The 26,861-nt window shown below is 38.9% G+C and overlaps 1 protein-coding gene across 4 annotated transcripts in view; it reads left to right on the plus strand.

Moving 5' to 3' along the window:
• The window catches only part of Mrtfb (myocardin related transcription factor B), a 174,173-nt gene that overhangs the window by 55,737 nt on the left and 91,575 nt on the right, over positions 1-26,861 (plus strand). For all 4 annotated transcript variants that reach the window (XM_031363061.1, XM_031363075.1, XM_031363068.1 and 1 more), the window contains one exon: positions 17,685-17,889. In XM_031363061.1, the coding sequence (XP_031218921.1) occupies positions 17,736-17,889 (154 nt within the window). In that variant the 5' untranslated portion in view covers positions 17,685-17,735. The remainder of the gene's footprint in view (positions 1-17,684; positions 17,890-26,861) is intronic.

Consider the following 26,861-nt stretch of genomic DNA (forward strand, 5'->3'; position numbering starts at 1 on the left):
AGCCTGAGCTGCCAAGTCCTCCTGGATTGGTTCTCCGGCAGACCCTCATTAGCATACACCTGCTCGGGCGAGGCGCATGCGCAGCATACACCCGCTCGGGAAGGGCGCATCGCAGTGGAATCGTCTATTGCTACAGTGTATCGGGAACTGGGTGCCATCTTGGATTTTATCGTCCAAGCGGCTGCCTACAGTTTTTAAATGTTAACAAATCCAGGTAAATTGAAATCATGTAACTTTTCTCATCATAATGCAATAAAAGTTTAAAAAAAAAAAGTGTGTTGTGCTTCATGGTTTGCCCCTATGCTGACTGCCTTGCAGGTTGTCTACAAGTGGGTACTCTGTCTTTGCATTTGTATGTTGATAGCTGTTAGGATTTCCATGTAGTTGTGAATAAAATCCGTCAGAATGTTTGCCTGTTTTTGAGGACTGTATTGCTGCTGACTGACTTCCATAGTGCTCTGCCTCTGTTCAGTGTGCAAGGGAAGAGTCCCAAGTACTATGCTGCTTTGAGTGCTTGCTGGTAGCCCCAGGCAGCTGCCTGAGCCTTGCGCAAGGCCCTGTGGTGAGGTAGATGTGAGGACAGAGCCAAGGACATGGCTTCCTCTTTCCCTCTTTCCTCAGTTCCATTGACACTGACTCTAGCACTCTTCACATTCCTTTTGGGTTTAAAAGGAATCGGCATTCTAGCTTGTGGTTTAATGGTCATCTAGCTTGGCTGAGAGAACAGTCATGCCAGGCAAGGAGGCAAATAGGAGGTGCCCTAAGTGTAGGCACTGCTTAAGGAGTGCTGTGGGCTAGCCAGCAGAATTCTTCTCTAGCCAATCCTCCAGTTTTATCCAGTTAGTAATTTTTACATGATCCTCTGTAATTTTCCAAAAATAGCCTGTTGCCAGTCTTTTGATGAAAACTGTCTTCCTTTTAAAATTATAAAATAACAGATTATTCTGTGTACTTGGCTGCTATAGTGTCCCCTCATGCTCAGCAAGTGAGTTCTACACATCAGGCCTATGGTAGAAAGGTTATAATATTGTGAGCTCATTTCCAAGTTGTGAGTAAACATTTTAAATTGTCAAGTGAATGTGTTTTTCTTAAGGACTCTGATATATTTATAGGAAATACTTAAAATAATGGTGCTTGAAAACAAAGGATTTGCTAACACAAAGACCCAGGTTGTCTTTCCTTCTCCAGTACAGAAATGGTAACTCTGAATAACCACTTTTAAGGACTAAATTCAAAATCCCAAGCTTCCCTGGCACCTTACAGAGTGCAGTGCTAACAGTGTAGTGAGGAATAATAAGTACATGGAAAGAAGTGTATTATACTGGTTGAAATAAAAATAAAAATTTGGTGAGAACTGCAAGTGGCAGACTGAATGACTAGTGTTAAGAAGTAGCTTCAGGGATGATAGTCAAAAACTACTTACTTTTTCTTTAAAAAAATTTTTTTTTTTTTAGTTTAGCCATATTATGTTGCCAAATATTTTGAAACCTAAATGTTTGTTATACCCTAAAGATTGGGAAAAAATATGCAAAAAGTAACTAATTTCAGATTCTGTTGATTTTAGAACTAGCCTTTCCCCAGTAATAAACATATTTTTACTGTTTTGCTAAGCAGGCACAGAGTCTAGCTTCCCTCTAAATGTTTCTATGCCCATAGATTACCACAGCTCTACACCTTATCAAAGAACATAATTAACTAAGAGAGTCACAGCCAATCAGAGTGCAAAAAAAATCAGTATCTGTAGTGTGCTTGGCTCCAGATGGGATATCTATCTTACCCACCTACCCAGGCTCAGGTGCTGTCTCAGAAGACAGAAAGGAAAGACTAAAAGTCAGGCAGAGGTCAGGAAGAACTGGATGAAACTGTACTGAGGAGCTCAGCAGCTGTGGTGTACAAGACCTACACAAGATTAAGCCAGTGAACATTCCAGTATGAAATGGGTAAGGGTTCAGGAGACTCCAGCCCTAACTGGAGAGTTATGTTCATGGCTTCTGGGGCAGGAAGAATCAGTAGTCTCTTGGTAAATAGGCCACACACTCAGAAGTATGTGGGCAGCACATTAGACTGGTGTGCTATTAAAAAAAAAAAAAAAGGACACAGTGTTGGAAAGGGATGGAGCTGTGGTAGATATGGGAGGAGTTGGGGAGGAATATGACCAAAGTACATTGTATGATATTCTCAAAGCAAATAAAAGTAATGTAAGAAAATTGACTAGCCTAGTGTGCACATTTTAGAACTAACTTGTAGTGTGCTTGTTTTATGAAAATTTTAAAACCTCATTGTCATTATTCATCAAAGGAACAACCCCCACCCACAATTTGGAAGTTTGAAATACAATTTAAGACAAGCTAGAAATGAGGTTTGACATGTAGTTTGAAACTTTTAAAAATAATTACTGTACTTGTGTGTTATTTCACATAATAAGTGCCAAAACCAGGAATGTGGCAGACAAAGTAATAACACTAATTGCTTACATTATTGATGTGAATTGATTTATTCAAATCTCTATTGTATGCCACAAGTCCGTTACTGTTTCTTTACCCTGTCCAAGGTAGCTAGCTCCTGTAACTCTGAAGGTACCAGTGGCTGTCCACTTGGAAGGTCTCAGGGCTGGATTAGATGCATCCAGGCCCACCTGGTAGCCGGCACTGGCCCAGGGGAGAGCCTCTGAGCATGGCTCCTCACTGGTTGTGGCTCAGGTGTCCATTCTCCTTCAGCACTCTCATGTACTCTTGTACTGAAGGTCATCTGGGTTGCATTTGTTTGTTTGTTTGTTGTTGCTATGAAAAAATGCTACCATATTATTTACATGCCACAGTGTTCACGCAAAGTGTCAGCTTTGCTTTGTAATTGTTTGGACTTTTATGACCACCACTGCAGTATAATTCACATCACTTCCAGTAAAACAGAACAAAGGCCCCCAATTGTACCTGAGTAGGCAGCCCCTCTGTGGACCTCACTCCAGAAAGCCACCATTTCATTTGTCTCAGTAGGCTGATAAGCTAGGAATCAAATTACAGGATCTCCTGGTGAAAATTATGCTTAATATTTCAGGGACAGTTTCTACAGTAATGGTAGCAGTTTGCACTTTGCTGGCACGAGGCGAGCTTCCTGTTTCTGTCCTTGTCCCCAGCATTTGTTTCTGTGAACTATGAGACTGTTCTAACAGTAGTTCTGCCAGGTATGACATTTGCCCTACTGTGGGCTTGGCTGCATTTTCCCTAAAAACTGGTATTTGCCAGTGATGTGCATGTCTACCTTAGAGAAGTGCTCGTCCAATCACTTGTGCAGCTTCAAATAGTGGTGCCGTGCTGAGCCTGCAAGAGTTCTCTGTATTCTCAATGCCAGTCTCTGTCTACTTCTGTGATTTTCATACGATCCACATGACTCCTGCTTCTCCCTGAGGTTTAAAGTCTCTTCCTGAGGAAGCATTTCTCTGTTTATTCTCTGCCTTTTGTCAATTTCTAGAGTTCTGAAACTGTAGTTTTTGACACTGTTGTTCCTCTTTCAGGAGCCAGTGGCCACACTGTTGTTCTGGAAGTCCCATTTCCATTTTCATCTTGAATAGATTCCTGAAGCATAAAGTGCCAGGCCAAAGAATTGACACATTATTATTATTATTATTATTATTATTATTATTATTATTATTATTATTATTATTATTATTTATTATTATTACTACTACTACTACTACTACATAATTGCTATTAGCAATTTTTTAAAAAAAACTGTGACAGTTTATATAAGTATGGCTAAGGCTTGCTAGTAGCATGTGTTACGAACTCTTGGCATTTGGCCCTACATATAGAATGAATGAATGAATGAATGAATGAATGAATGAATATATGTTACATATATGAGTATATATTATAGATGCATATATATGCATATGTTACATATATAATGTATCCTATACTATATATAATTAAAAATAGAGTCTTCTAGGAATATTTATTTATTTTCTTATATATTACTACTGCTGGGATTGAAGTCAGGGTCTTACACAAGCTAGGCAAATAATTGACCCCTGAGCTACATCCCTAATACCCACCCTTCCCTCTACAAAACATTGATTGATTTTTTGAGATAGGGTTTTGTTAAGTTGCATAGTCAGTCCTTGAGCTTGCTAACCTCCTGCCTTACCTCTTGAGAACTAGCACTACAGGCTTGTGCCACCAAGCTCAGCTTAACTGGCCCCTTAAGATCCTAAAGATACACTAGAAAGAGTCCTCTAAACCTATGATTTCTGGGGAATTTAGGAAAGGCTCCTTGGGGAAGTTCTGGCTTGGCTGCTGGTATGGTTGTGGTCCTGTGGAATCTGGAGCTACAATAGCAAGAAAAAGATAGCAGAAGTAGTTGGGGGCTAACTGGGTATCTCTCGTGGTCATTCCATGCCATCTCACAACTGCTCTATGTAGTGTCTTGGTGGCTTCCTCATGTGGTGGCAGCCTCAAGGCAGTCAGGTGGCTTACAGGGTATCTCATCTACTCCAAAAATGAGTGTCCCAAGAGACCTTGGCAGACCTATTGTCTTATAGTTTCTTTTGTTGTGATGTAACACTATGGCCAAAGGGTTTATTTGGCTTATATATCCTGTATCTTCATCCACTGAGGGAAGCCAAGGCAGGAACTCAAAGGTGGGTAGGAATCTGGAGACAGAAGCTGATGCAGAGGTCATAGAGGAGTGCTGCTCATTAGCTTGCTCTAATGGCTTGTTAAGCCTATTTTTATATAGCTTGCAGCACAATCAACTCAGAAATATACCCACAATGGGCCAGCTTCTCTTCTGTTAGTTACAGGTTAAAGTATCTTAGAGGTTTGCTTGCCTATAACCCGATCTTATGGGAACATTTGCTCAATTGGGGGTTCTTCCTCTCAGGTAACTCCAGCTTATATCAAATGGACATGAAGCTATCCAGAACACCTATAGTGATTTAGTCATGTGTAATTATATTTCTTTTTTTGTGGAACAAATTAGGCAAGACTCAAGCAGAAGAGTTTATGCTCTACAATCTGCCGTAGTTTCAGTAATGGAAGGAGACTTCTAGTTGAAAGAGTTAGACATTTTTACATGGGTATCCTTAGTTTGACTGTCCAAAGGGGAGACTAGTTCTGATTCTGAAATGATTTGGATCTTTACATTCTAACTTTAGAGAGACAGTTTAGGAAGCATATAGTTTAACTAGTTCACACATGGAAAGGGGTCTTTACAGTTTCTGAATCCCACATATGAAATAACACAGATACTGACTAGCAAGGAGGAAGAGTTGAACTTTGTGAGCCGTTTAGAACTTTAAATCAGTCTCAGCCAGCAATCTCAGTTTTATAATCCACCCTTGTACCTTAATTCATCTTAATACAGTAGAAAAATGGAAAAAGTGGATGGAAGAAAATGAGATTAGTGCAGAAATAATTCAAGAAATGGAAAATAATAAAAGCTTGAACTTTGTCACCAACTATTAGCTGTTCTGACAGAGAGAGAGGGAGGGAGAGGGAGAGGGAGGGAGAGGGAGAGAGAGGGAGAGAGAGAGAGAGAGAGAGAGAGAGAGAGAGAGAGAGAGAGAGAGAGAGAGAGAGAGAGAACTTGTTACCAAAATCAGGAATGAGTGTGGAGATAGAGGTTCTGGCCTGTTAAGCATTGTATGGTGACTTAAAGAAGAAATCATCAGAAAGATAAAATACCCAGAAGAAATTAAACCAAAAAGAAATTAAAGACACTGTTAAATGAAAGTGGAAAGGCATCCTATGGTTGGAAGATTTAATGATGACTGTATTGGCAGTTTTTCTGTAGATTCTACACAATACCCTTGGGCTTCTTAAAGATCTGTGTTTGAAAAAAATGGGCAAGCTAAAGTTCTCATGATAATTCGAAACTCATAATAACCAAAACACCTTGAAACAGAGTTGGAAGATGCCCATTTTTCAATTTAAAAACTAATTACAAGGGTCAGGCATGGTGAGGTATACCTTTATTCCCCAGTATTTGGGCAGCAGAGCCAGGCATATTGCTGTGAGTTTCAGGCCAGCCAGGATAACATTGAAATTGTCTCAAAGATAAAATTGACTCCAAAGCTGCCGTAAGATGCTGTGGTACTGACATAGGATAAGCATATGACCAGTGAAGAGAACTGAGCACAGTCACGCATTGATGTATGCATACTGAGCTACACTTAAATGGGAGCAGCAAAACCATTTAAGTGGACTTCCTGGATGTGCATGGTGGCACACACTAGTCATCCCAGCCCCTCGGAGGCAGCAGGAGGAGAGCTACCACCAGGCCAGAGGGAGACCCACTCAGTTGTGGAGAAACTAACTAACTAAATAAATTAGTTAAACAAACAAACAAGCAGAAACAGCCAAATCTTTTCTACCGATGGTTCTGGGATGATTCTATGTTACCATCAGAATAATGAGGTTGAGCCTCTTCTCCATGCTACATACAATATTAAATCCAGATGGATAGAAGAGAGCTGCACTTAAAGGGAATCATGCATATAGACTTTACAGATTTGGAATTGGATAGTTTCTTAGGTAATACAACAAAACAAACAACCAAAGCAAAGGAGGGTAAATGAAACTTAATTCCGAGTTAAAGACTTACATACTAAAGCACACGTTAAGGGGGAGGAAGGTCCGTCAGTAGAGTGAAATGCAGTATTAGCAAATCTAATTTTTAGACAGATCATTAAATTTATTTTTAAAAGGAGAAAAGAAAACAAATTGCATAATTCAGTATCATTAGAACACACAAAAGAGTATAGGCTTTAATAGCCCATCACAGAGGTAAATGTAGACATAGATGTTTGGATATCTTAACATACATTACTTAGTGGACTTTGTTGGCAGTACTCATGTAATTGTGGTTCTTATATTATGGAAATGAATAATAACGCCAAACCTGTCATACTGGCATTAATCTACTAGTCAGAAAATGAGTCATACTTCTTGAATTTTTAAGAGTTTGAACATTATGAATAATGTATATTTCATGTCGGAAGAACTCTGGCAGGGTCATTCCAAATCCTTGGGATTTCAGTGTTAGCTTTCACTCTGTGTTGGCTGACAGTGGGTTTGGTTTTCTGGCAGGTGTGGCCTCTGGTATTAAGATGTAGTATTAGCTAAGAATCTGAGTCCCTGCAATTTCACACCTATACATTCCTAAGGGATCAAAGGCATATATATTTACATGAGACTTGTATAATAATGTTCACCAGAATATAATACATAATAGCCAAGTTCCATCATGCCAGGAATAGAGACACAAAATATAGTAAATCCACATATATAGTATAGTGAGTTGTTTAACTATAAAATGCATAAAATGCTGATGCTCATCACAATATGAATCTTCTATTTAGTTTCCCCTTTCTTTATATTTCTCTCTTATCTTTTCTTTCTGGTGTAGAATATTTTGCAAATGAGAATATAATAGATGTGTTTTTGTTTTTTGTTTTAAATCAAATAAAACACTTATTAAGTGTGGACAGCAGTGGCATACTTGTCACAAGGCCCTGGGTTCAGTTTTCAGCACTGCACAAAATAAGCAAATGAAATATTTAGTCTGTTTAAAAATATTTACTTCTTAGCCAATTTTGGTTCAAGACTCACCAATTGCTTTAAATGCAGTGTTTACTGAATGTGAAAATCATTCTAATTTAAAATCAGTCCTCTAATCAACTCTTAATGTTACTCTTTAAGATTCCATTCATTATGAATAAAACTTTTAAAATAGATGCTTAAGCTAAAAGGGGCATTTCACCTATTTGACTTAGAATTGCTTGGCATTAATTTCTGTCTTTTTAATATATAAGTTGAAGAGCCACATGTATTTTGTGCTTTCACCATCCTGCTTATAATCACATGGGCTATTTGCTTAGATAACATCGTTAGAACTCCATTGTTGGTAGAACAGCTTGCAGATTGTTCCATGTCAGATTGAAAACAAATAGTTGCCATTTCCAGAGCTGTAACCTTGTCTACAGAGAAGGGTTGGTACATATTTTTTTTTTCTATTCAGTATTGTCAGTATTTGGCATATTTATAGTATGTTTTGTCCTGCATTTAATGGCTACATGCAACAAATAGCAGCACTATTTAGAGATGTTTATTTGAACAAATTATAAACTGGTGCAGCTTTCATTTCTTGGCATCTGGAGTTTAATTTGGTGGATTTGTCTGAAGTCAGCTGTCTCTGTCCCCAGACATACCTGTCTTTCCTATTCTTGCCTAGGAATGTACAGTTTTCTCCCAGTGGGTTTTCCTCTGTCTCTTGCTCCCTTGCCCTCAATGTGAGGCATGGCTCCTGCCTTCTGACTGCCCTTCTGGAAGCATCTACCTGCCCTCAGTTCCTTGGACTTCTGCATGGTCCAGCCCTAACACTTCGCATTCATGTCTCATAAATGCTACTTGAATATAGTTCCATTGGGATAGCCACTGACTAGTTCCTGACATTTCACTCTCTGCCACAGTTACCTTGTGAACATAAAAATCTGAGATGCTCCCCATTACCTGTCACTCTCTCTGCTGTTAGGGTGCCCTTCCTATGCTGCCCAACAAATGCCAGCTCATCACAGCTTCCCTAGGTGCCCATACCCAGGTACTGGATTTTGTAAGGCCCCATAATACTTTTATCTCCAGGCCATTTCCTCTTCACATATCAATGGTAATTTGCTCTGAGCCTGTTATCTAGTCTTTGCATAGATGATTTCTTCTCTATGAGAGAAGTCTCAAGATACAGTGTTTCTCTGTCTAGCAATAGAATCACTCTGTCCCAGACCCACTGTAGGAGATGCTGGATCCTTCTCATTTCCTTCCCCTCAGAGGCTGTGTGGTGGTTTGAATAAGTTTGGTTCCCATAGACACTTGTGTTTGAATGCTTGGCCCACAGAGTGACACTATTAAGAGATGTGGCCTTGTTGGAGTAGGTGTGGCCTTGGTGGAGAAAGGGTGTCAGTGTGGGGGTGGGCTTTGAGGTCCTATGCTCAAGCTCTACCCAGTGCGGAAGAGACCCTCCTGGCTGCCTTTGGATCAAGATGTTTAACACTCAGCTCCTTCTAGAGCACCATGTCTGCCTGGATGCTGCCATGCTTCCCATCATGGTGATAATAGACTGAACCTCTGAAACTGTAAATCACCCCAGCTAAATGTTGTCCTTTATAAGAGTAGCCATGGTCAGAGTGTCTCTTCACAGCAGTAAAACCTTAACTAAGATAGGCTGGTTGTTACACTGATTCTAAGATAACTCAACTGAGTTGAGATGTCCTTTTTCTGTGATTTATTTTGATCCATTTATACAACTGAGAAGTAACTTTTAAAATATTAACAGGATAGGATCAGAAGTGAGGAGGACACAACATCTGTCTCAACACTGGGAGTAACTGGGACCAGCAGGACCAGGCACTCAGGAACTCCGCCAGCCCAGTGGCACAGGTTCCTTCCAGTCTGTCTGGGCTCAAACTCTGCAGTGAGTCCCATAATACCCAGAGGAAGCGCTACTCCCAGACGCTCTAATGGGCCTAGGATCACAGGATGCCAAAATCACAGGATCACAGAGACAGCTTGACTCTGAGGATTTCTGAGACTACCAGGATCACAGGAAGGACAGGCCCCAGTAAAATTTAGCCAGGGCAGATAGCACTAAAGATAACCAGATGGCGGGAGGCAAGCATAAGAAAATAAGCAACAGAAACCAAGGTTACTTGGCATCATCAGAACCCAATTCCCCCACCATAGCAATTCCTGGCCACACCATCACACCGGAAAAGCAAGATTCAGATCTAAAATCACTTCTCATGATGATGATACAGGACTTTAAGAAGAACATAAATAACTCCCTCAAAGAAATACAGGAGAACACAGGTAAACAGCTAGAAGCCCTTCAAGAGGAAACACAAAAATCCCTTAAAGAGCTACAGGAAAACACAGTCAAACAGGTGAAGGAAATGAGCAAATCATCCAGGATCTAAAAATGGAAATAGAAACAATAAAGAAATCAGAAAGAGAGACAACCCTGGAGATACAAAACCTAGGAAAGAGATCTGGAGCCATAGATGCAAGCATCACCAACAGAATGCAAGAGATAGAAGAGAGAATCTCAGGGGCAGAAGACACCATAGTAAACATTGACATAACAATCAAAGAAAATACAAAAAGCAAAAAGCTCCTAACCCAAAACATCCAAGAAATCCAGGATGCAATGAGAAGACCAAACCTAAGGATAATAGGTATAGAAGAGAGTGAAGACTTCCAATTTAAAGAGCCAGAAAATATCTTCAACAAAATTATAGAAGAAAACTTCCCTAACCTAAAGAAGGAGATGCCCATGAACATACTAGAAGCCTACAGAACTCCAAATAGACTGGACCAGAAAAGAAATTCCTCCTGTCACATAATAATCAAAACACCAAATGCACTAACCAAAGAAAGAATATTAAAAGCAGAAAGGGAACAAGGTCAAGTGACATATAAAGGCAGGCCTTTCAGAATTACACCAGACAAAACAAAATTTACACAATATCTTTCCACAAATCCAGCTCTACAAAGGATAATAGATGGAAAACACCAACATAAGGAGGGAAACTATACCCTAGAAGAAGCAAGAAAGTAATCTTTCAAGAAACCCACACAAACATAATTCCACTTCTAACAACAAAAATAACAGGAAGTAACAACTACTTTTTCTTAATATCTCTTAATATGAAAAGTAGTATTAGCAACATATCCTAATCAATTCAAAAGTATGAGGAATTAGAAATTTGTTGGCTGTCTTCTGATGGTCTCTCTAATTTGGTAATTGGAGAAATAGGTCCTATATTGTACAATCCATATACACTTTCTGCTTGTTTGTACCTGACAGTGTCTTGGTGTGTTCCACATAATGTTCTTGAAATCATGCTTCTCCTATATCAGCCCCTCTATTAGTAGGATTGTTTGATGTTTTTATACTATACTATGGTTTTCAGAACAGCTTACATATTTCAAAATTGTTTATACAGCCAAAAGAAATGTAGTCAATTTACTTGGGAGGTAGCTTGTAAGAGAACAACAAAGAGTGAAACTGAATGCTTTGCTTGATGTTTGTAACTATTGTATCAATTTTGAAGAAGACGACTTTATAAGTTACTCTTTCTCTGAGATGAATGCTTTTCAAAATCATCACAACCAATGAACCAGATTCTTACCCTCACCTAATGTCTGTGCCACCCTCCAAGCAGAAACATTGTTCATTGAAACAGTTGGTGAATGACTTCATGGATAGACCATCATAATACACACACTATTTCTTAAATGAATGTAACCTGTTCTTTGTGGGCTGAGAATAAAGTATCTCACTCAAGTCAAATAGCTTTGACCATAGCAGGATGTCTATATCCAAAAATCGTGCCTACAATTCATTCATTGGCGCAGACAGAATTGTCAACTCTCAGCTTAGCTACGATGGAGGTAAAATCCTTTGGTGATGTGAGGGTCATTGAAGTACAGCCTTATTACAATGAACTCCAATGTCTAAAATTTGTTCCTATTTTGGGCTTGTACAACAGTAAGAGCCAAGATTTTAAGCTCTGCTAAAAATAAAACAAACAAACAAACAAACAAAAAGACTATTGATTTATGTCCATTTTTAAAAAAACTAGTAGTGATATTTTAAAATATACAGTAATTATGTTTGGAATTATTTAAAATTTATATTGAGAAAAATGTATATATTTTCAGTAATGCTATATACAAGCATTAACATAAGACTGTTAAATTGATTGTTGTTTTATATCAAACAAGTTTTATAATCATTTTTTATTATAATATTTTATAAATTTTAAAGAATATGACAAAAAAAAGAAAGTTATTGCAGGTATTGAAGGGCTGGTCTCTGGGAGGACTTGGCATACAAAAGGGAAAGAGGAATAAGATGTAATTCTATTTATATGTTTTTTAATGTTAACAAATTCAGATAAATTGAGATTATGTATCTTTTCTCATCATAATGCATGTAAGAAAATTTAATAAAAAAATAAAATATATGACAAAGTCAAACAAAAGTGGTTAAACAAACTCAAATTTCAGTAGCCCTCCTTTAAACAGTACTGAGGCTAAGAAAATATTAGGGAAGCAACATCCTTTACAGTAGCCATAAATAACATAAAACATCTTGCTGTAACCTATAGACAAGCAAGTGAAAGACCTGTATGACCAGAACTTTAAGCCTCTGATGAAGAAAGAAATTGAGAAAGATATCAGAAGATGGAAAGATCATGCCTGCTCATAGATCAGATGGATTAACATAATAAATACAGACATCTTGCTAAAAGCAATACATGCATTCAATTCAATTCCTACCAAAATTCCACAACAATTTTTACAGACTTTGAAATACCAGTTCTCAACTTCATGTGAAAAAAGCATAGATGTAGGGTATGTAAAGCAATCACTTATAAGAAAAGAACTTGTGGAAGTATCATCTCTCATCTCAAGCTTTACTTCAGAACAGTAGTAATGAAAACTGCATGGTGTTGGCATAAAAACAGACACATGATCAATGGAATAGAATCAAACACTCAAAAATAAACCTTCACACCTTTGGATACTTGATATTTGACAAACAAGCCAACAGTATAGAGTGTAGAAAAGGAAGCATTTTCAACAAATGTTGCTAGTCTAACTGGATGTCTGCATGAAGAAGACACAAATAAAGCCATATTTATCACACTGCACATTACTCAAGTACAAATGGATGAAAGAACTCAACACAATACCTAAGACACTAAATATAATAGAAGATAAAATGGGGATCTGCCTAGAACGCATTGGCACAGGAGACAACTTCTTGAACAGAACACCAATAGCCTAGGCACTAAGATCATAAATTAATAAATTTGACCTCATGAAATATAAAAGCTTTTGCTGGGCTAATGACATCATCAATAGGATCAAACAGCAGCCTGGAGAATGGGAAAAGGTCTTCACCAACTATGCATTCAACGAGGTCTAAAATCCAAAATTTACAGGGAACACAAGAAATTTGCTCTCTAACAAACAAAATAAGGCAATTAAAAAATGGGATAGAGAGCTAAAGAGAATTCTCAATAGAGGAATCTCAAAATAAATTATGGGAAGAAAAAATGAAATAAAGTTTTTTCAAAGAAAAAAAATAAAATATAAACAGATTTGATCATCTATTCTTGATTATATGTGATTAACTTTGTCTTTAAGCATCTTTGTTCCAAAGTCTGTTGTTTAACTTTATTTTTGCCTTAATGTTTGAGATTCACATGAACGTGAAGAGTAGAGACACAGCTTTGCTATGGTTAAGGTGTTTTTGCTGTGTGCAGTGGGTAACCAGCCATTCTGCATTTGACTAGTTATGTATCAAACTTCTGAATTCAGAAGCTCCTCGTAGACATGGTTCAGTGCTTCTTATTTAGCTTTTTCTGTATATAGCTGTGACTGTGTTAGCTATTATGTGTCACAGAAATTAGCCATTATAAGCAAGGAGGTGTAATGGAAAGAAAATTGGCTTTGAATTTACATTCAGTTGGAAACAAATGTTAACATTGAATTAAGGACTAACAACCCAATAATCTAGTATTTAGAAATATCATTATTTGTGGTATTATCTTGAATCCATTTTTAAAAAAAGATTGAGTGAACGAAGAAGTAAAAAAGCAAGAAGGAATGCCCACTCTTTTGTTTTCCATATTTTTCCTAGCACTACAGCAGTATTAAATAAAAAAGTTTTAAATGTTTTGTTATTTTATTTTTAAGTGGTTTTCTTTATTTTTATTTTGTTTTACTTGTTTTTTTTCAAGACAGGTTTCTTCTGTGTAGCCCTGACTGTCTTAGAAGTTGCTCTGTAGACCAGGCTGGCCTTGAACTCAAGCAGTCCACCTGCTTCTGCCTCTCTAGTGCTGGGAGTAAATCACCATCACCTGGCTGATTATTTTTTTAATTATAATATAGTTACATAGTTTCCCTCTTCCTTCCCCTCCCTCCAAACCCTTCCATATGATCCGTTGCTCCCTTTCAAATTCATGACCTTTTTCCTTTAATTCTTGTTACATATATTTTGTATATTCTTAAATACATAAATGAGACCTATTCCTCTGTATAATGTTACTTGTCTATTTGTGGCCTGATGATTTGGTATTGAATAACCAATTGGTGGATATTCCCTAAGAAAGACTGTGTCCAACTCTTAGCATTCCGTAGTGCCCTCAAGGTGTATGGTTAAGACCTTGTCCATTTTTATCATTGCCTATGGGTGTCATTCGTGTTCAGCTCATGTTTAGGCAGCAAACTCTCTGGTTCTCTGGCTCTTAGGATCTTTCAGTCTCCTCTTTGCAGTATTCCCTGAACCTTAGGAGCAGTGATTGTGCTGTACATATGTCAGAACTGGGCTCCACAACTGGGCTCTTTAAGTGGTTGCAGTTTCTGTAAAGGGTGAAAGCTACTCTTAACCAGCAAGTCCCTGGAGAATGGTGTTGGATTTCTTTTAAGAACAAAAGGTGAGCCGGGCGGCGGTGGCGCATGCCTTTAATCCCAGCACTTTGGAGGCAGAGGCAGGCAGATTTCTGAGTTTGAGGCCAGCCTGGTCTACAGAGTGAGTTCCAGGACAGCAGGGCTACACAGAGAAACCCTGTCTCAAAAAAAACAAACAAACAAAAAAAAAATTAAAAAATAAGAATAAAAGGTGGGTCCTTGGTTGATGTTACAGTATTCTCCTTTGTACTCACTTCATGTTCTCCTGGATGTTTCCTTTTGGAATGTTTCTGTTACTATGTTCTGTACTGACTCATTCCTTTTGCCAGTTCCAGACAATCAGTTTTGTCACTCTGCAACACTTCAAGCTGAGTGATGTTTTACCTGACAGTTCAGTCTTGACCCAGTGTGGCAGTCCATTCTAATATGGTTTCTTTTAACATTTCACAATGTCCATTATATAACTTCTCAACTAGGGACCTCTAGATAGAGTGCTGTTTATAATGGATGGTGGATTTAAATTTCTAAAGAAATTGTCAAGCACTTAAGTAGACTTTAAGATAACATTCTGCAAATTTCAGAATATATTCTATGCTCTATCAAAGATGTTCACAGATACTAAGTTAATTTTTTTAACTTACTCTTTTCCCTTTGCTACATTTTGTAAAGATTTACTTAGCTTATAATTTTCTCAATTTGGAAATGTGTGGGAGTTTTAAGGTGAGTACAGTGTCAAGGCATATGTTGAAAAAAGATGTTTCAGTGTTAAGAACAGGTAATACTGCCTTGAAAATATTTTTAAATCTTTGTTTAAAGGACCCTCCAGATCATCACCATTGATGTTCAGCATTTGTATATATTGCCATTGTAAGGGCATTGTAGTACTTGTAACTTCAAAATATTTTGGCATGAACAGATTTTATTTTGTTGGAATAATTAATTCAAAATGATAATTTAGTGTTGAAAAATCTATGATTTATATTTTAATTTTTCTTAGTAAAATAAGTAATTTTGCCTATGAATTCATCTACCTTATAGAGCCTTTTGAAGTCAACATTATTTGATAGGGGTATGTAGTCCCCACCCTCTCCTTGGCTTCCTGTTAGTATTCATTACCTCTACCAGAATCATGTCTTTTTTTTTTCTTTAAGTGTGTTAGTTGTGAGCATATATATTTTTATATCTGCTTTTTAAAAAAAGCAAACATTATCAACCTCTCTTTCAACTAGAGCAATGCAACATAATCATTGGAAGATTAATTACTGTCTAACTCTTACTATCTTATCACTTGTTTTTGTCTGTTTTATCTCTTCCTCACCACCCTCCCTTTCTTTGGGGAGTTAATTGGTAATTTTTAGAATATTATTTAAATTCTCCCATCAGTATCTCAGCTAAGATTATCTGTATTGTTGTGAACAGTTGTTTAGGAATTGCTGTCTTCTACTTTAACTTTCTAGTCTCTTTAAAGCATTTACTTACAATCTATAGAAATGTAAAAATGCTGCTTATGTTAGCATCCTTCATCCATTATGCTGAAATTGTCATATGGATTTCACCTGCAAAGACCATGCTACGGTGGGCAGCTTTTGCATTGAATTTAATATTGAAGAATTAAGAAAAGCTAGTTCTTCCCTTGAGCATTAGCACTGTCATGCATCTCACTCCTAAGATGTTCCATCTGCTGCACCTTTTCTTTGTTCCACTTGAGTCCTCTGCCATCTGCTGACAAGTTCCCGTCTTTATTGCAGGGTGTTTTCAATGACAATGGCAGGTTCAGAGGCTCTAGTTTTTGATGATTTTTTCTTAAGATTGCTTTTAGGGAAAATTCAACCTCGCCTTCCATATTTTGGGCAGCCCAGTACATGTCAGTGTAGTTGTTATTGCCATAGCATATTCTGCAGAGTCTTTCCTGCACATGTAGTGCTTTGGGGACCTCCCAAAGATTTGGGTATAGTTCTCCCTTTTTGAGGAACTGAATAGAAAGCCAAGGGACACATTCGTACACTACAGGCTAGCTGACTATCAACAAAGGTGCAAAGACAATTCAGTAGACAAGGTGATCTTGTCCACAAGTAACGCTATAGCCGTCAGCCATTCTTAAGCCACCAATTCAGATCTTACTGCGCATATAAAACTTTGTGTCTTCGACTTAAATATTTCTGTGTCTAGAAGGAAACACAGGAGTTGACCTTTGTGACCATGGGCTAAATTACACTGTGGTAACAAGCAACTCCAAATCTAAGTCTCAGTGATGTAAAATACACCTTTGTTTTTCCTTAAGAACTGCATATTCTTTGTTCCATCTCAGTTCTTTCTGAGGCCCAGGCTGGTGAAGGAGTCTGTGAAGTACTGCTGGTTATTGTGAGTGCTGACTAATTTAAGAGTTCCCCAAAATACAGACACTGGAGTGGATCTTGAAGCCAGCCCTAGAGTTCCCCAAAATGTAGGCGCTGGGGGTAGATCTTCAAGCCAGCCCTAGAGTTCCCCAAAATATAGGCGCTGGGGGTAGATCTTCAAGCCAGCCCTAGAGTTCCCCAAAATACAGGCGCTGGGGGTGGGTCTTCAAGCCAGCCCTAGAGTTCCCCAAAATACAGGCGCTGTGGGTAGATCTTCAAGCCAGCCCTAGAGTTCCCCAAAATACAGGCGCTGGGGGTAGATCTTCAAGCCAGCCCTAGAGTTCCCCAAAATACAGGCGCTGGGGGTAGATCTTCAAGCCAGCCCTAGAGTTCCCCAAAATACAGGCGCTGGGGGTAGATCTTCAAGCCAGCCCTAGAGTTCCCCAAAATACAGGCGCTGGGGGTAGATCTTCAAGCCAGCCCTAGAGTTCCCCAAAATACAGGCGCTGGGGGTGGATCTTCAAGCCAGCCCACGCCTTCATTTTTATTAGTGTTGGTTGACTTTCTTCTCATCTAGCATGTGTTGCAATCTTTAAATGACAGCGATAGCTATAGTTTTTATGACTCCTTGATACAATAATACATGCAAAATGCCTTTTAGGTTCTATTTACTGTATCAATGCTTCTTAGGAGCCATCTCCCTGGAGTTGTTGAAGGAGCCTATGATACAGAGAGGAGGAGTTGGCAATGGGTTCATAGATAGAACTGAACTGTTCTGGACCTTGAGAGCCTGTCTTAATACTTTTGTGTGAACTGGAGAAAACTTAAGGTATTATTTCATTTACCTTTTTAAACATTTGGTCACTCTCTTCAACAGGCTGCGTAAAAGAGGTATCTCCTACTTCTTGTTGCCAGTGGCTGGAACACAATGGATCACACAGGAGCCATAGACACAGAGGAAGAGCTTGGACCTCTAGGCCACCTTGCACCAAGTCCTCAAAGCGAGGCTGTGGCTCATGAATTCCAGGAACTGTCTCTGCAATCCAGCCAGCACTTACCCACTCTGAATGAACGGAAAAATGGTGAGTCCAGCTGCATGTGGAACTCTGATTTAGATGGTCACCCTTTTAGTAGGTGTAGATAATTCCAGTTTGAGACTATGTATCAGTTACATTTGGCAAGCCCCATAAGCAATGTTCTCCCTGAGAAGGGGCAGGTTTTCACTTCTCATGATTTTTTTTGACCACATCACCAGCAACTGTCTTTATTTGCAGTACTACATTAAGAAGTCAGCCTTAGGTTAACCCATCTTGGACTGGGAAGATCTCTTGCTAGAAAGGCATTGTAAAGTTGCTGATGCCAGAGAAGTGGGTGTTGGCCATGACTGCCTTCTTCCTTTTACCATCTCTAGTGTGTTGGACCTTAATTTCAGAGTGGTAAGAGTTAGCCCACTCAGTGAGAGCAAGGCCTTCTTGAGTGATTTTGTACTAATGGGCACAAGATAAGCTAGATTCTTTTTGGAGTTAGTTCACTCTTCTATATAGAGTGAATATTTTCTAACCAGTCCTTTTCAGTGTGGTAGATTCTCATTGATGACAGAGGCATCCTAGAGTCCCCAAAACTGAACTAATGAGTAAAGACAGACTAGATACACTTAGTTCTAATACAGTGTACAACACTTCAAACGTAAACACAGTGTGGTATTCAAAGAGCACGTTGACCATACTCAAGAAGAGCCCAGAACTTGAAGGGTTTGCCTTGTCAGAGGCCTCATGCCTTTAGCTTTACAAATAAAATTATTTTCCTACAGAATACTTTCCATTCACCCTTTTAGGTTTCTAGGGCCTGAATGTGTCCCAGAGTCTGGGCTCTCCTTACCAAGAGCAGAGTACTATATATTCCTTCAGGACAGGGTTTTGCATGAACTTCTTGTGCCTTCTTTTTCAAGAGTCATGTACCTTTGTGTACTGAATATTGCTGTTAAGTTCTGCCCTTGACCATCTTAGCTTAAGCAGCACACACAGACTCAGTTTTGTAAGGTTGCTTTTAGGCATTCTGTCTCCAAGAGTCTGGCTTTACTGTGAACAGTGGCTGAGACAAATATGACGACTCAGAAATGAGTAAATACAATCAAGTTGCAATGCACTCCTGGACCAGTTTCATGTCCCAGGGATTTGAGTAGTATTTGGTATAAAATCAGAAGGTCAAACTTGTCACAAACTGGCAGGGTGTAGCAGAGGAGGAAATGCACACAATATAGTGGATATGCCTTGGACATGTAGTCCGTGGAGAGACCATGTTCTCTCACAGATGCTCAGGTACATGCCCAAGTGTAAGTTGGATGCATGGATAGAACAGGCTCCCCTTAGACAATCATTTTGTTATTTTGGTGCTAGGGACGGAAACCAAGCACTCTCTACCACTGAAGTCATCTCCTTCCTGCACATGTCATTAGGGAGGTAGATGAAAGGTAGAGGGCTTAACTTACCTTACTAAGATAGCTGTGTTTTATGAAATAATGCAATCATTTGTAGAAATATTGCTGTTTGTACCGTCATCGTTACTAAAACCATAGTGTTCATCTGCCAGCATTCCTCTCTTGCACTCACTTCCACGGCTCATCTTTCTTTCTGTCACTCTGAATTCCAGTAGCTTTTAAGTTACCTGTGTGATCTGACACTGAAGTTTTTCGTGGTAGACTTTGAGCACCACGCATGCTCAAAGGGCTGTTTTCTCCAACCCTCATCTCATGTCCATGACCTTTGTGATGTAATAATTTATGTTTGATTTGTCACTGTGTGTACAGATGTGAACTTTTGTTTTAGAATAAAGCCACTTTGTATTCTTTTTTCAAGCCACATGCATATTGTTTAGCTGTTCAGACTACACAGGAAGCATATGCTGGCTTCCAGTCTGTCTTATGCCTGCCTGCTTGTTTCCCAGATCAGCTACTTTTACTAGTGTCCTTTGTGAGAGAAAAATGACTGACTATTTTAAATAATTATTTTGAAACACTTTTTTGTAGCAACAGTATTGTACTTTGTAGCTTGGAAATAAGGAATGTATTGATATTTTTCTTCCATTATCATTATTGTGATTCTATAAATGTAAATTTATTTTTGAATGATGTTGGCTTTTAGCCAATGTGTTTTCCCCAAGAGTAATTTCTCTTCAGTGTTAAGCCATGAAAGACCATCTCACAGTGAAGTATCATCTAAGGATTCAAACAGGAGGTAACTCCCTTTTCTTTTCTAAGATGACTGCAGAAAATTTGAAACAGCTACCTGCTTTACATACACATCCCAAGGTGTGAAAGTGATCCTTGTGTACAAGCTACCAGAAATGTAGGTTTTTAGGGAGATTCTGGTCAGAGGATAAGAACCTGAGTCAGGAGAAGTGAGTTAGAACGGTGTACTAACTGTGGGTAATGACATATTGACATTCCTGGACAGTTGTGAGAGTCGAATCTGTGTCCTCATCCCAAACAACAGTGTGATTCAAGGCTTTGCTTAGCCACCCCATGGAGTGTTCATGTTTCAATTACACATAGATAGTATTACTACCATTTTGTCCAGTTAAAACAAATTAAAATGTTAAATAAAAAAAAAACATGTTTTGAGCAGAACATTTTATATATATATATATACATATATATGTATATCTCAAATAAGAAAGACAGGTAATAGACCTGACTTGGTTTCTTTGATGTTTTAATGTATGTTACTCATACTTGTAGGTCTTCCTAATCTTATGTTTAAATTATATCAAAGTGTAGGTATTAGTCTCAAAACCACTTACAAAGTATTGTGTAACAAAAAATTGTGTGATTCACATGTCCCTACTTTTGTATTTTGTAGTTATTCCTAGGCATTTGAACTTTTCTCACTGGTGCTGCATTCTTTTCTGTTGGATATATTGTGGGTGTGTAAGTCTGTGATTAGTGAATATAAGGATCACATCATTGTAGCCTATGTTGCTAAAAGTATACTCCATAATATCTCAATGAGGCAATCACTCAGGCAGTCAGGTTTTCCAGATGGGCCCTATAATGGATATAATATGCAGTGTTTCTTTATAAAAACAGTCTATCCACAGGGACACTGAGCTTCATTCTGGCATAGTACACAGTATTAGTTCTATCTTATTTCCATATTTATGTTGGCCTTTAGTATTCAATAGGAAAAGCTCAGGTGGAAGACAGTATAAGTGGATGCCATATTTCCAAAAGAGCTGCAGCCAGCCCTTTCCTGCATCCACAGTCAAGGAGAGTCTATTCTGGTGGACACTGTTGTGAGGTTGTTTGCAGGAAAGGAAAGCAGGACAGATGCAGAGCTATCAGGAATTGCCAGCACTCCTGCAGAGAAGCTACTGTAGCTGCTATGATAAAGAGCTGCTTGGTGTCTCACACTCTGCAGAGCATCTAGGGTATTTCAGTGAGTGAGACTCGTCTCACTTCACACAGTCTTAGGCTCACCATTGGTAATATCTTCATATCCAGTGATAGTGAAGTCAGTGCATGCCACCTGCCTATCCTGAAAGGCTTTTGATTGTGGCCTCCCACCTCTGTCTGACTCATCCAACATTTCATCTCATCAGAAACATTTACTGTGAAATGTCATGTGTGGGGTCCTAGTAAGGATACATTTCTTTTCAAATATTCAGATCATTGTTACCATGGTTAGGGACTTGAGCTTACAGCCTCATCTGAATTTTTTCCCTGAGATTTCTTCCCCCTTACATTACATTTATACAGTGAACAACTTAGACTCTTTCTTGCCTTGTCATTAATGACCTTTCCAAGAGAGGAAGTGATGTACTCAAGAGTTGGTTGCACACAAGGAAACAAGAGAGTCCTTGGCTTTGGACTCAGCATAGGGCTTCTTTATCTAGCCACACACAGTCGGGGAACTTTCTAGAATGTGGCACTGAGCCAAGGGCAGCCACCTTAGTGAATAACAGCTTCTGTTCATAGCTGCTCTGTTCTTTGCGTTTTCTGAGAACATTTCCCCACCTATCATTAGCCTGTTAGTTCAGGTGTTTGGAAATGTACAAACATAATAAACATTGTTCTTGGGCAAACTCTGCTCCTTGGACTGTGTATGAGCTGGCACGATTGAGTGGAGAGGTGAGGAGATGGCCAGTGTTGTTTCTGGAGCTAGAAGCCACAACACTCTGAAAGTATTACAGACAATGAACAGACAGCAGTGGATCATTTTCTGTAAGACTCCCCTTGCTCAATTTCCTGTTGGCATTTGGGTCCAAATGCTTACTATGACTCTTCAGGGCATCCCTAAACACTGTGGCAAGGTTTGATAATTTTTCTTCGCAAGTTAGACTAAAAAAAGAAATTGTGTATATTTATATATTCCATATCCACGTTTTTAATTTTTGCAGTTATCTTTTAGGACTTAGACTAAGCACAAATATAAAGTTCAAAAACAAATTCTAGATTGACACCTGCAAATGAAATTCTTCACTGATTGTGGCAGAAGATGGAATTTGTGAACAGTTTATCTTCTGACTCCTTCAAAATGAAAATGAAGTCTTATAAGCCCCTAGTGCTGAAGTGCTCCTTTTCATAATGGCTTTATAGTCTCCTATTGAATAACTTGCTTTGTTTCACAATGCCTATAATTACTTATAACCTGTCTGCCCTCTTCTGCTCTGAGTTTCTTATTCAGACAGTTGTTAGTAAGGATCTAGTTTGTTTCACTGTGTTGCGAATACACCCTCCAGCATATGCTGGTGGGAGGGGAGCAGGAGGGCACCTCTTCCACACCTCTGAGTTGTGAATCTGATCTGGTGCAGCAGGTAGACGGCCACAATGCTCATAATACTCATACGTATGTGCTTTATGGCTTGCTGGTACCCACAGTTTCAAAGGTACATCCTTAGGGCTACAGACTCCCTCCCCCAAAGAAGAGTCATTTGTTTGGAGTTTTAAGTGGTGTCTCTTAAAGAAATGGCCTTGGAGCATCAGTGATTACTGATGTACTGAAAAGATGACTTGGAGAATAGTGTAATTAGCAATTTAGTTTAAGCTGACATTTAAATTATACCATCATAACATATACAAATACCTAACCTGAGTACTTTAAAAGGCTTTTTTTCTAGGTACTAGATTCAAAAACTATGTTTTTTTTTTTTTACATAAATGAGATGGTTTTCTTAAAATTAGAATCTTCTATAATGTTTTATTAGACACTGGACTGGTGAATAATGATCTAATTTGTAAAGTAGGAGTTGTAATTCTTCAGAGAGCATCAAGAAAGAGAAAAGAAACATGAAAAACCTGTACTCTACCCTACCTATGAAGAGCCTGTTAAATAGAGGGAGGGTATTGAGAAACATGAATGCTTTGTTGAGTGTCACTCAGCTTATACTTTAAGATCAATAAAGCACTACTATTGTAACAGGAAGCAACAAGATGAGCAAGGGTAACAATAGATTGGATGGATGTTTCTTTCTCTCTCTCTTTCTTTCTTTCTTTCTTTTTTTTTTGGTTTGTAGTTAATGATCACATAAACTAAGAAGCAGTCGTACCCAGTGTTTTCTAACTCCTTTAACCATACTCTTGGCTCTTCTGCCTCACTGCTGCCCTCACTGTTATTAACAGGAAGTATAGTCTTTGGGGAGTCAGGACTGCAGCTTCCTCTGCCGGCTCAGTCTGTGAGCACAGGTAAGTCTGAGAAGCAGTCTGTCACAGCACACCTATCCAGTGTCTGTCTGCAGCTTCAGCCATTGTTCCCTCTGGCTGCCCTTCTCATCACATCACATGCTCCTCTACCTCATTCTCACTGCTGTCTTGTGTTCTTAAGCAGGCAGCACAACCATCAGTATGCTCCCACGTCAGCCAGCTGATGCCTTTTCCATAGATCAGAGTAGTCACATGTCCTGTTATTAAACATATTATTAAACATATATGGGCTGTCTGTTGTCAAATGCTCCTCATTGTCAAAAGGAAAGAGAAATTGACTTGATGGATGTTATTCTTAACATAATGGGTCTACCTTAGAGTACACAGTATTCTCTTCCTATGGTTCTCAGAGGTCAGCAGGTATGTGTTAATTGTGCTGACGTCAAGTTTAAAAGGCACTGTTTTACCTCTTTTTAAAAGCCCAGATGGTCGATGTCTTTTCTTGTCATGTATGTTGCTGTTTTCATTGAGAAAGTGCTAATATCAGTATTTACCATCTTAAGATGTTGCTGTATGATCCCTTAGGTTTAATAGGACATAATAAGAAAAGCAAGAAGCTTCCTTTGCCACTAGTTCCTGCAGGCTGCATTTAGAACCTACCAGGTGTTTGGATGGTTGACAAGCTGCAGGCTAGGAAGTTGATAGCAACAAAATTAGAACAGTACCTGGAATAGAAGCCTCCCTTTGACAGGCAGCTGGGATGCTGACTGCTGCTTGACTAATCTCTCAGGGAATACTGTACTGAATACTGTAAGCCCACATCTCTCATGGTGTTGAAAATTGGCACTACGAGGATAGGAATAAAGATACTTTTATTTTTACATTCATTTGTTTATTTATGTGTATGAGTGTGTACACGCATATGCTTATACTATGTAAAGCCAGCATGGTTCTTTCCCTCCACCATCTCTACTATTTGAGTTCTGAGGATTGAACTCAGACCATCAGACTTGTCAGCAAGCGCCTTGACTAGCTGAGCCATCTCACTGGCCACTGAAAGATACTTTTAAAAAGTATTATTAGCCAACACTATTGAGATGATGTCGTGTGCCTTGCCCTAAAATAATTCTTAGATTTTCAGCCTCTAATCGAGGCCAGCAATTCAGAATGCAGTGTTTCTGTGAAATTGTTTGGATATATAGGTCTCTGAAAGCAGTTCCCCTGACCATATACAAACAAGCAGTGTAGAGATGATTCTCGCTGGACACATGGGGTACATTGTAAGCACTCAGTATTTCATGCTTGAGGAGCAGCACACAGGGTGGGTGAGAACAGCAGCTCTGACAGCAGCTATGGCTAAGCCCAGGATGGACCTTTACCATCTATGCATCTTCCTCCCTTTGCATGCCTCCTGCAGCCTGGGGTCACACCTATTTCCTGCCCTGTAGATCAGTTTGACAGGAGAATAGGTTACTCAGTAGTGTTTAGAACAGTGCAGAATGAGTGTGGATACTTAAAGAATCTGGTACCTTTGTCCAGGACAAAGGCATATCATTTTTATAGGTTTCTCCCAACAATGTTTTTATAACTTGATGGGTTTGTTTTGTTTTTTAGTAGCCCCAGTAATTTTTGCTTCCTGTTTCCACAATGACTTCTTTTTAAAGAAACTAAAATGGCACCCAGCTTCTTCCTGCCACTCATACACCTTCACAACACTGACAGGCAGCTTATGGTCTCTGAGAGGGCAAAAGCAGTGGACACAGGTTCCCTAGGAATCTCTCTCTTGTGGGAGAGATTCCACACAAGATTCCAGTTCCCACAGCCCTAGCATTCCCTGGGCATCAGTCAGTGTCTACAAGGAAGGACTTTTAGATTGTAAAGCATGTGAAAATACAAACAGGCCAACATTCAGGCTCTCTAGGGACCCTGCCGTTCAGAACAGACTCCAAGCTGACATTTTCACAAGCTACTTTTACTTGCAGGAGCTCCAGTAGGGCAGGTCCAGTCATCAAGCTCCCTAACGGACCCCTGCATAACCCAGGGCTAGAGTGTATCTGCTCTCCCTTCTGGGCTCTTCTTCTGAGGAGAGTAAATCAATAGATGTGGCTACTGAGATACCAAAGGCCTGTGATGCGGATGATAGCTGCTGGGCAGAAGACATTCGGTGTTGGAAAGTAATAGGATAGCTGTTTGTAATGTTTAAGGAGGTTTCTTCTCCTAGGTCATCATCTAAACTTTTTTTACTTCAGTTACAGGAAACCTCTGGCATAATCATATCTCTATTGTTTTTGTTATGACTTGATTTAGTTTTTTCTATTTAACAAAGAAGTTAGATTATGTTCAGAAATGACTCATTAAAAATAAACATGGATATTAAGAACATGTTTATGTTGCTGTGATTTATTTCCCATTGATTTTGACATGTACAAAAGTAGAAATACTTGCAGTGACTTAGAATGCTCTTCTGATATATCTTTCAGTGATGTTTTGCCTGAAGCTTTAAGTTCAGGGGGATAGTGCTGTAAATTGGCTTTATTTGGATCCCTTTCAATACTTTATTGTATACCAATATACTTTTCTTTTTTAGCATTATATATATATATATTACACATATGTAAAACTAAAAATAAATGTGAAGAGCAGAACCCAAATGATTTAGAGGCTGGATTACTTAGGAAATAGGTAATTAGGATTGATTGGGTTTATAGTTGGATCCTAATGCTAAAAGTCCTTGGGTTTTCCTGTTGGAAGCCTAAATGGCATGTCTAAAATTCCAGAGGCAGGGCAGGATTCCACACTGGAAATTAAGGGTGGGAGATGTTCTTAGAGGTTTCTTTATGTGTCTTTCTGTTTCTTTTCAATGAGTTAACCCTTAGATGAAGCCACAGAATTCAGCTGTTAAGAGTCCTCCATAACTGGAAATTTCTGTATCCATTTTTGTTGTAGAACTGTAACAAGTTTTGAATAATTTTTTAAGGGACATGAGCAAGTAGATGTGTGTTCTCAACCAAGCCCTTTCAGGTTGGCAGTAGGAATAAAATATATTTTATCATATTCTTTTGGGGACCCAGGATAGTTTAGATGTCCCTAGTTTTAAAGGAAAAAAGAAAAAGAAAGGAAACTAAAGTGAAGTAACAAATTGGTCACAAGTAGTTACCAAATTGTGTTGCTCCTGGTCAGTGTGTAATATATAAGTGTTGAAAAGGATGCATAGATGAGTACTTTTCTCAAGCCAGGATTACACTGGTGTGTAACTAGATATGATTCTGATACTGCCTCCACCCTCAGGTCTCTGACCCCTTAACCCTGGGTGTATGTGTTAGCCTCTGTTGTTTTTCAAAGAGCTGGAATGTGATGATGAGCTAGTGAGCTCTGCTTTTGTAACTGTGTGCTTGCGTCTTTGTAGCAGACATCGAA

The sequence above is a fragment of the Mastomys coucha genome, unplaced genomic scaffold (assembly GCF_008632895.1).
Source record: "Mastomys coucha isolate ucsf_1 unplaced genomic scaffold, UCSF_Mcou_1 pScaffold12, whole genome shotgun sequence".
Lineage (NCBI taxonomy): Eukaryota > Metazoa > Chordata > Mammalia > Rodentia > Muridae > Mastomys > Mastomys coucha.